The sequence below is a fragment of the Malurus melanocephalus genome, unplaced genomic scaffold (assembly GCF_030028575.1).
Source record: "Malurus melanocephalus ecotype Western Australia unplaced genomic scaffold, MMel_1.1 scaffold_1064, whole genome shotgun sequence".
Lineage (NCBI taxonomy): Eukaryota > Metazoa > Chordata > Aves > Passeriformes > Maluridae > Malurus > Malurus melanocephalus.
In genome coordinates, this window is record NW_026624296.1 from 77490 (window position 1) to 88125 (window position 10636).

Here is a 10636-nt window from a genome sequence, read left to right on the forward strand (position 1 = left end):
TGGCTTTGCAGCTCCCTGCCAAGGAAGGGAGGCAGTTCTGTGGGGTTTGGGGCTTGCTCAACTGTCCCTGTACCACATGCCCTTCAGTTTTGGGGACACTTGGGTACRCAGACTGTGGCTCCAATAAAAGCTTCAAGGCCCACATTGCACCCTTCCCTCCCTGGTTCTGTAGGCAGAGCTGGATGAAGGAGATGAGAAGGCAAATGKGTTTAATTTTGAGGAGGGGAGAGAGGAAATCACTGCAGACAAACGTTTCATGTCGCTGCTCGCATTGCTCACACTGCACTTGCAGCTCTGGGCACAACATTCGAGTTGGGACTTGTAAGAGGTGTGAGAGTTTCGTCCCTAATGAGCAGCTCCAAGCCCAGAACTATTTATAGAAGTTGCAGCAGCTCCTCTGCCAGCCTGCCCAACCAGCTGGGTGTGAATGACAGAGCTCTGGGGCTCAACTGCCCCTTCATGCCTGGACTGGGCTTTAAAAACACTGAAATGGCCACAGGCTTTGGACCAACTGCTCAGAAACTGGACCAAGCCCTTACTGGCTACTTTTCCCCATCCTTTTAACAATGTGGAAACTCCTCAAYCCCACAGCAGACAGACCATRTAAGTAACACTAAAAAAAAAACCAGACCACACATGTAATAAAACAATACATCCAGAAATGTTTAATGCAAGAAGGTTGGAGTTCAATGGCACTCATAAATAAGAGACTTTGTTCAATACTTTACAGCTAATGCTCTGTTACACTCCCCTAGCAGGAACTTCTGAGGAAGAGGCAGCTGCAGGGGATAATTTAAGTTGTACCATGACTTGAATGACCACACTGCATCAGAGAGGGTGAAGTGAGAGTAATTCCACTGCCAAGCTTTAGGATTGCTCTCAGCACTGGTTTCTGGGCCCCATTAATACCCCTTAGTTTTGTTTCATCCTATCCTGTTGCTAAATTTCCACAATGAAGGAGCTGTGAGGGGCAGAAACAGGAGTGCAAGGACAGTTTATCCACACCCTGACAGAGGAACCTGCCCCAGGAAAAGGGGATGTTCCCCATCCCTCACTTGAGCAGATTGAACTCTGTTCCCACTGCTTTGGCTGCCAACAGCTCTGACAGAGGTTCCTTTGTCACAACAGCCCCAGAATCAATGYCGAGCTGAAACTGAAATACCAGAATCTGCTGAATGCATTCAAAAGAAGCAGGGATAGCCCAAAGTGTTTAAAGAATAGAAGTGTTCCACTGCTGAAAACCTGCRTGCTAACCAGTTCTGCAAGTGGGAGCAGAGTCCAGCCTGATTCAGTGACAGCTCAGGCCCCTGTGCATTCCCAGAGTGGTGTTCTGGAATGAATAATGGCTATTTTATAAAGYTGACTTATATTATCACGCTTCTAACTCTAAATTAAATAAGTYTGCTAAGAATGAGACACTCCATGGTGTCTAACACCATATTGCAACTACAGGTGAATTGTGTGTCTGGGTGAAATAGTAAATGTGACACTCAAAGCAAGTGCCACCATTGGAGTGTCACAGTTTTCTCTAAAAAGAAAAAAAAACAACCAAAAACTTGTGTTAGGAAGATTCCAGTTTGGAAGAATTTTTGAGGTGGAAAATTGCACAAACACACCYTGCCCTCCCCATTTCTGGGCAAAGTCAGGATCAAAAGCTGCAATCTCCCACCCAGCCTTACATTAGAATTGTTCTTGAGAGCTCATTTACAATTATAGCTTATTATTTTGAAAAAAAAAAAGTATCAGGAACAAAAAAAAAAACCCATGAGGTTGCAATGTTATCAAAGAGACAGTTTTCTTTAAACTGGTGAAACTTCATCCAATACTAAAACATGACCCTTAAGYCTCTCAAAGAGGATCACAGATTTACTTCTACAGATAAGACTCCTCAAAATGCTCCTTGCACGGAAAAATTCCATGTTTTGGGGTGAGTGGTATCCACACTTAAGTATTGGCACACTTAAATATCCTTATAGGTACTCCATAGTCACTCTTGTCCATAAATATTTTTKTAAAACCAACACCCAGATATTTAAAGCCCATTATTTCAATATTGGCTGGGGTGAGCACTGGAAATCTTCCAAGTCACTGCGACTTATTGGCATAAAAATGCCCTTTGAATTAGCTATTAAACTGATTATTGTATTTGCATTTTCATTTTATTCACAGCAAAGTAAAGTTCAGAATACTTTAAAGCTGCTGCAATATCTGAAARGGCTGTTAAATTATTAGGTAAAGCTGGAAATAACACAAAACAGAATGTCAGTGACATGACACGAATATCAAGATAACTTCTGAGAATTCCACCGTGAAGGAAAATTTATCCCTGATTTTGAGCTGAATTGCAGGGCACACAGAGGTGTGTGCAAGGCAGGGTAAGCTGGAGTGGAACCAATGGCATTTATAGCATTGAAAACAGAAAGTGCTTTCCATAAAAATAGACTAATGTCTCAAAGTGCTTTTAGTTTCAGTGATTAGAAAATATTCTCTACAAGTTTTTACAGTTATCTTACAGTGATTTTCAGCGAGTTTACCTACGAGGAAGATTCTCTGTTTGTAGTTTCAGCAAGTTGGCAATTCACAACTCAGGTCAGCTGTGGTGAGACCCYGCTGCTCTTTGGAGGTTACAAACCCTCTCTAAGCTCCTCATTCTCCCACTCTGCACTCCTCAGAGCGAGAGCAGGGACAGATTTACACATCCAACACCTGGAAAAGCACTGAGGGGAACACTGGGAGCCAGCTCCCTTGGGTGGCACTGCAGACACCCCACACACCCTGAGATCAATACACCAAAAATTATCTTCTTGCTCCCCAAATGAGGCCAAGTGAAGCCAAGTGTCAGCAGAACAGCTCCTAAGGACACTGGGAGGGGTCACACGGGTGTGAAGTGGCAAGAGAAGGCAGGGGAAGCACCAGCACTTGGTGAGTCCCTGGCACCCACCAGCCAAAGGAAAAGAAGGATTGCTCCRTGTCCTGCATCTCCAAAGGGCTCCACAGGCATCCATCTGAGCCTCACAGCCTCCTTCCACGAGGAGTGATCACCAACAGAAACATTTCCAGTGACCAAAAGGCACAGCAAAGCAGGGCCCCTGCTCCCAAAGCTGCTCCTGGAGAAGGGGCTCGCACCCAGCTTGGCAGGACAGGCACTCACTGCCAGGAGCTGGGTTTAAGGCAGAATTCATTTGCTCCAGACTCTTRAAAAACAAAAAGGATCTAATTATCCTAAACTCTCCTTCCATCCCACTGGGCTCACATTCCTATTTCAATCCCTGACATTTAGCTATGCACTGCTTTGCCTCCATTGTGCACATCTCCCATTTGGTTTCTCCCTGCTCCCAAGCASGCTGGAGTGAAACCAATTAAAAAACAAACTGAAAACAAACTGATCCTTCCAGTGGTGATACTCTTCAAAGAGAGCTAAGGATGCTCTTTGGCTTTCCTGGATGACCTGTCAGACTGCAATTCTGAAAGGAATCCAGGTGGGAAATGGGAAAAAGGGAAAGCACRTTTGCTCACGTAACAAGGCAGTTGCCTGTCCTCCGCAGTAACTACTCTCCATGACAGTCTCTTGAGAAAAGTCCACGTCTCGGGCTCATTCCCCACCTTCTCCATCAGCAGTTTCAAGCAGAGCGGTTTCAGGCTGGGTTGGGAYGGTCCCTGGTGCTCTTGGAGAAGGAAAGGAGCACCCCGGGCACCTTCTGGCCCTTGCTGGGCAGCCCCTGGTAGCCTACCGGTGGCTCTGGTAGCCATAGGAGATGGGCTGGCGAGYGCCAGGCCGGACAGTGAAGGTGTTGGAGGGTCCCCCGTAGGGCGAGGAGGCGTGGGCAGACCTGCAGGGAGAACAGAGAGCACGTCAGCCACAGTCCAAGTGGTCAGTCAGCATTGCAGGGATGTGTTTGTCTGCTTGGTGAGGAGGGGACAGGAGGGACATGGGCCCTGGGGTCACAGCTGGCACCAGGGAGGAGCCGTGGGCAGACCTGCAGGGATAACAGAGAGCACGTCAGCCACAGCCCAAGTGGTCAGTCAGCATTGCAGGGATGTGTTTCACTGCTTTGTCCACTCAGTATGGGGTGGACAGGAGGGACATGGGCCCTGGGGTCACAGCTGGCACCAGGGAGGAGCCTTGGACCAGGCTGCAGGAGGGGCTGGGGGCCAGCACAAGCCAAGGGCCAGTGTGGAAGGCTGGCTAGCTGAGAGGGGTCACGTAGACACGTTGAGATGGAGGGGTACAGGTATTGCACTCAGCTAGGATAGTTGCTGAGATTGTGTGAACAATTCTTCTGAAGCAGTGGGAAAGCAATGCAAGGACATCATGTTTTTAAGCCGCTGGAAACTCCCTACAAGATACTTGTGTTGGTTAGCTCTGGGAAAAAGTAGAAGTAGATAAAGGAGATTGGCAAGTGAATCATTAAAGGTGGAGTTGACGTTTAGGACATGGACCTATGAAATATATGTATTACAGAAAATGTATGAGCTAATTATGTACACTATAAAGCTTAGACATTGTTTGCAATAAATCAAAGTTCGCTTATAACTCATATTGAGTGGTCYGAGTCTTCCCTTCTGTGACAGGCTCAGAGCCCGGTGCTGCTGTGGGGCCATTCAAAGGGACACCGGGGACAGGAGGGGCTCAGCTCGGGGGAAACACGTACCTGCTGGCTGTCAGCACGCTGGCAGGAGAGAAATCTCCGTTCTGCCCCTTGTACTTGGCATCAGCCCCGCTGCCGCTGTAGGCTGTGGCTTTCCCAGCAGCATCCATGGAAGCCCGCCTGGCCTGGGCGCTCGGGGGGCCGCTCCTGTGGGCAGATCCAAGGCGCCGGGACCCCTCTCCGGTGGAGCTGAACCCCCCGGGGCTGTAGGATGACACGGTGGAGGACAGGGTGCCCGAGGCGCGGGGGGCTGCCCGGGGGTACGAGCTGTCGGGTTCCGACATGTACAGGCGCTTCTTGATCAGCGGGCGCGGGTTGGGGCCGTGGCTGGAGAAACTCGGGGGGCTGCTGAAATCGGGGTACTGCGGGGTCAGCTCGCCGTTCCTCCAGCTCTTCTCCAAGGACAGCGGAGCTGCTGGCTCCTGGTTGCCCCCGTAGCTGCGGCTGTAGCCAAACCACCTGTAATAGCGCGGCTCGCCCGAGCCCCGGCTGCTGTCAGGRACGCTGGGACACTTGCGGTTCTCCTCCCGACGCGGGACAGGACCTTCATCCGCCTCGTTGCTGAATTCKGGCGGCGGGGGGATGATCCCAAAATCCAGCGCTGCGTCCCCGTTCTCTTCGTCCCCCCCGAGGCGGGCCGGGCCGGGCTGGCTAGCTTGCCCCGCGTCCAGTAGCCCCCGCAGCAGGCTGGAGGCCGCGGCTCTTCGGGGCTGTGCTTCGCCCGGCACGGCCCGGCCCTGCTCCGAGGAGCTGGAGAAGGACGGGGCTTTGCTCCCGCCGGACCCCGCCGCACCGGCCGCCCGAGGCACCACGGTGAACGAGCCGGGCTTGGACTCGTGGCGGAAAAAGCTGCTGGAGGTGGTGTCCGATGAGGCACTGCTGAGCCTCAGGAGTGGCCGGACCCTCGGTGTGGCCACCCCGTCCCCGGGCTGGCGGCCCCGCTGGGCGCGCTGCCGGGCTGCGAGCAGCAGAGCCATGGGCGAGCCCCGCTCCACGCGTTCACCCGTCACCGGGTGGATCAGCACCTCCTCCTGCCCCGCTCCCGACACGGCCGGGGGGCTCCGGGCCGAGCTGCCGGGGGACTCAGCTGAGCCGGGGACACTGCGGGGCTCAGCCGAGCCGGGGGCAATGCGGGGCTCAGCCGAGCCGGGGGCAATGCGGGGCTCAGCCGAGCCGGGGGCAATGCGGGGCTCAGCTGAGCCGGGGGCAATGCGGGGCTGAGCTGAGCCGGGGGCAATGCGGGGATCAGCTAAGCCGGGGTTACTACGGGGCTCAGCTGAGCCGGGGGCAATGCGGGGCTCAGCTGAACCGGGGGCAATGCGGGGCTCAGCTGAGCCGGGGGCACTGCGGGGCTCGGCTGAACCCGGGGCACTGCGGGGTTCAGATGAACCGGGGGCAATGCGGGGCTCAGCCGAACCGGGGGCACTGCGGGGCTCGGCTGAACCCGGGGCACTGCGGGGCTCAGCTGAACCGGGGGCAATGCGGGGCTCAGATGAGCCGGGGGCACTGCGGGGCTCAGCTGAGCCGGGGACACTGCGGGGCTCAGCTGAACCGGGGACACTGCGGGGCTCAGCTGAACCCGGGGCAATGCGGGGCTCTGCTGAGCCGGGGGCAATGCGGGGCTCAGCGGAACCGGGGACACTGCGGGGCTCAGCTGAACCCGGGGCAATGCGGGGCTCAGTTGAACCGGGGGCACTGCCGGGCTCAGCTGAACCCAGGGCACTGCGGGGCTCAGCTGAGCTGGCCCCAGCCTGGTGCACTTTGTACTGGAAGATGGACTGTGGTGCCGGGCTCCGTGTRGGGGACACGGCGGGCGAGGGGAGTGTGGGAGCAGGGGGCTCCTCTGCCGCTCCCTGAGGTGGGTTTGGGGGTGTCATGCTGCTGCTGAGGGACCCAGGAGCAGGGGTCACATCCTCTGTGGCCCTGCCAGCAGCAGGAGCAGGATGGTCCTTGTCACCTCTCTCATCCTTGTCACCTCTCTCATCCTTGTCATCTCTCTCATCCTTGTCCACCGCAGCCACCGGAGCCGGGAGCGGGCTGGGGAGTGGCTTTGGCACCGAGTCACTCGTGTCAGGGGGGCTCTTCCTCAGCTCAGGGGGGCTCTTCCTCACCTGCGGGGTGCTGCTGCCATTCTCCACACCCTGCTTCTGGCTGCTGAGCCCCGGGGCGGCTTTCCCTTCTTTCTTGAGGGCCAGCACAGCCTCCAGCTCGTTCCTGATGGTCATCACGCTGCGGGGCTGTGTGGCAGCGCTGCTCTCAGGGGCGGTGGGTGCCGTGCTGGGAGAGCCCCCGTTGGTGCTGGGGGTGCTGCTGGGCACCTCTTTCTTCTCGCTCTCCCCTCCCTTGGACAGCCCCGTGTCCTTCCCGGGGGGYTGGGGCTGGCTGAGCCCCGGCTCTCGGCTGCCAGCTCGGCCGGTGCTGCTGTCCACAGGCTGGGGGACACCCGGCTTCTCCCCCGGCTTCTCCCCCGGCCTCTCCTCCCGGCGTGTGGAGCGCAGCAGGGCCGAGAGCTCATCCCGCAGCCTGTTCAGGTTRCTGGCGTCCTTCCAGTCATCCTCGCTGCTCGGGTAGTCCGGAGGAGGGAGGTCCAGGTCATTGGCAGTGAGAGGTTCAAACTGTGCAGGGGAGTCTCTCCCGGCTGTTTTCAGCTGCGGAATCTTGTCCGGCTCCGAGCCCGGCAGCGGGGACCGGCGGCCGGCGGGACTCGCCGCTTGGCTGAGCGCTGGGCCCGGCTTGGGGCTCAGTGGAGGGGGTGCAGCCGGCTTCCCCACGCCCTGCCTGAGCCCGGCATTTCTCTGCTCCGCCTCTSCGGGCCGAGCCTTGGCCGCGGGTCGGATGGTGAAGCAGGGCGGCAGCGGTGGCCGGGTGTGSGGCTGTCGGGGCACCGGCTCCTGCCGGCCGGGCTGGCCCTCCTGCACCGGGATGGACGAGGAGCGCGCCGGGGCGGGCGGCGGCACCTTGAACGACCTGGGGAAGGTGAGGTGGGGCTCGGCCTTGGGCTGCGGGCTCTCCTTGGGGCTGGGAGCCGCGGGTACTCCGGGCTGGGCAGCGCAGAGCGGCCCCTCGCCATCCGCCTGCCTCGTGTTCAGCACCGTCTCCGATTTCCACTTGGACATGCCGGGGGCGAAGGCTGCGGGGTCCCGGGCGCCCGGCGGGGCYGGAGGGATGAAGTCTGGAGGAGCCGGGGTGCTGGGGGAGGACAGGGCGGAGGCGGGGGGCGGCGGGGCGGCGGTGGCAGGAGGGGGTGGCACCGGCTCGAGTGGCGGTGGTGGCGGAGGTGGCGGCAGCATTTCGGGGGGCGGAGGGGGCGGCACGGGAGCCGGAGGGGGCGGCGGGGGCACCGATGGCGGCGGGGGGATGTCTTCATCCAGTTCGTCCCCGTCCAGGGCCTGCGGGCGCAGGTCACCCACCGAGCTGTACATCCGAACATTGCCATTGAGCTGGGAGCCCGAGCCTGCGAGGATAGCGAGAGAACAGCGTGAGCACCTCTCCAGCAGCACYGAGCCAGCCCGACCCCAGCCACTGACCCTCCCAGGGAGCCAGCCCCTYGTAGGCTTGTCCAAAACTTCCTGAACCCTGACAGCCACTCTGCCTCAYCCCTTAGGAATTAATGAATTTTCAATGACTTCCAAAAATAATTAATAGCAGGCTCTATCTTAGCATGAAAATATCTGAGCAGACTGTCTGCTCCAGAGCTCGTACGCACACACTTTTCTCCCCGAGGGCACGGTGAGCACTCTGTGCTGGCCAGGGCTCCAAGAGAAGATCCCTTACCCAGAGCTGCCTTTTCCTCAAAGCCTTCTGGCACCGACGGCGTTGGCACAGCCACCCCATGGGATTCCTGGGCGTTCTGCAAGAGTCGAGAAAACAGAGCTGTCAGTTTTACACGCAGGGATCGGAGCGAAGGGCTGACAAGCAGCCGCTAATTGGTAATTTATCCACACCAACCGAGGCCTGATGGGATCCAGGGCTGTTTCCAAGACACTTCGCTGTGGAAGCTGCTGTTGACAGGATTTGAGTGGATGAGTGAAGCGATAAAGGCTGCACAAGCCATGGACACAATTTCCCTGCGGTCAGGAGCGAGGGGCTGCAGGGGAGCTCAGAATTTCAATCCCCCATTCGTGTACCGGCAAATTGAGCAGGAGTTCAGTATTTCAATCCCCCTCGGCTGCTCCCCATTCGTGTACCGGCTAATTGAGCAGGAGTTCAGTATTTCAATCCCCCTCGGCTGCTCCCCATTCGTGTACCGGCAAATTGAGCAGCTCCCGCAGGTTTTTTGGGCATCGTTCTGCACCAAGCCCTGCCACAGTCACGCACACACCAGACAGACCTCCAGMTTTTTGGGAAACTGGCACCAGCATATCTGAACACTCTGGGGAAAACTGCTCATTGTGTGGTTTGTGTTTCGCTCTCAATTACTCCCTCCACATTCATGCCGAGAGCTCGGCAGTGCCTTTAGCTGGTACAGGACCGGCAATTTAGCAGCCTACACATCTGGGAGGTGCCTAAAGGAGGGCACTCGGGGTGATCAGAGCCACCCAGTGAGACAGGGCAGCTTGACTCACCYGCAGCACCGGCAGCACAAAGCCTCTCCTGTGCCGTGACTCAGGGCTGGGGTGGCTCCRGGGGCTGCAGACACACACTGGGGTGTGCAGAACACACCGTGCTGTGCTGCTGAACTGGGCACACACCGCCGGGCTGTCACACGCCAGCCCTGGGGACAGCTCGGGGCAGCGCGGCGTCACAAATTCATGAAGCTAAGGAGCATCCGCTGAGGGACACGACACGGACACCGCTCAGGGACACACCGTGCCATTCCCAGGCTGCATCCACCGTGCTGCATTCCTGCTCACCCCAGGCAGCTGCTCGGGCTGTTAACAGCCCTTGGCAAAGGGAATGTTATCCTGCCATCAGCCTGCGCCTCTCCCTGAACCATTTCCTGCACACAAAAGCCTGGATAATGATTGAGCCCCTGCCCTTTGCCTTTCCCTGCCATTATCACCGATTTCACATCAGATTGCTGCAGGATTCCAAAGTCMCCTGGATCAAAGGTCAGCTTGGATTTGTTCATCCAGCCCCATCCTGGCTCAGCCAGCACAGTTCCACRGTGCTCTGGCATGGGGAGCTCAGAACTCCTGTGGAAGAGCCCCTGAATGCCCCAGCTTTGGGCAAAATAACAGGAAAATACACAYATTTCACTTGCTACTCCATCACCCTGCAGATGATCAAAGATCCTCTATAACCACAAGGGAATGAGCCAGTTACTGGTGAGCCAGGAGTGGGAATTCTTGTCCCTGGGATTGCACAAAGGATCACACACCTCTGTGCTGATGGAGAGGCCAAGGTCTGCTGAGGCACGCGGGCAGATCCTAAACTTAATCTGAAAGCCACAGGGCAGACAAAGACCAAGAGGGGCACTTCAAGAGCGGATAATTAAATTGTCCAGAGCAATGGGATACCAAAATCACACAGCAAAAACCCAGCAGCTCCCATTTGCTATGGAAATCCATTGCTGCCRGTTTCCAGAGCGCCCTGAGCACCCCTGCTCATTTACAGGGAAACAAAGATGTCTGAGCTGTGCATTAAAGCAGCACATGCATCGCCTGTTTGGATAGGTGGAGAAAGGCACCGGCAGTCAGAAGAGAGCTATGCAAAGCTCCAGGACACAGTCTGCTCTTCATAAAGGAGCAGTAATTTTGGACGTGTCATTTCAAACCGGGCAAGCCTGTTCACCACCAAAAATTTCTGTGGCAGTTGCTTATGCTCAGCATCTCTCAAAAACCACCCAGCCCCACGTCATGAGCTGGCTTCTACAATGGAAAGCATCCCCAGCACGCTGCCAGTCTGCAGAGATGACTGCCAGATTGTTTGCTCGGGGTGTGGCCAGCCCAGAAAATCYGCAGCTGATTCAGAGCCGGCTCAGGGTGCTGTGCCAGGAACCTGCATTTCCAGTTTGTGGCACCTGAATCAGATCTGTGCCTGCTGAG

General features: G+C 56.6%; 1 protein-coding gene across 2 annotated transcripts in view; it reads right to left on the reverse strand.

Moving 5' to 3' along the window:
• Positions 1-637: 637 nt before the first annotated feature.
• Positions 638-10636, reverse strand: part of LOC130586105 (uncharacterized protein C6orf132 homolog) — a 17413-nt gene continuing 7414 nt past the window's right edge. Inside the window, exons 3-5 of one of the 2 annotated variants that reach the window (XM_057386817.1) lie at positions 8424-8499; positions 4653-8103; positions 638-3830 (exon numbers count right to left, since the gene is read on the reverse strand). In XM_057386817.1, coding sequence (XP_057242800.1) covers positions 3728-3830; positions 4653-8103; positions 8424-8499 — 3630 coding nt within the window. In that variant the 3' untranslated portion in view covers positions 638-3727. The other variant, XM_057386816.1, reaches the window with a different exon arrangement.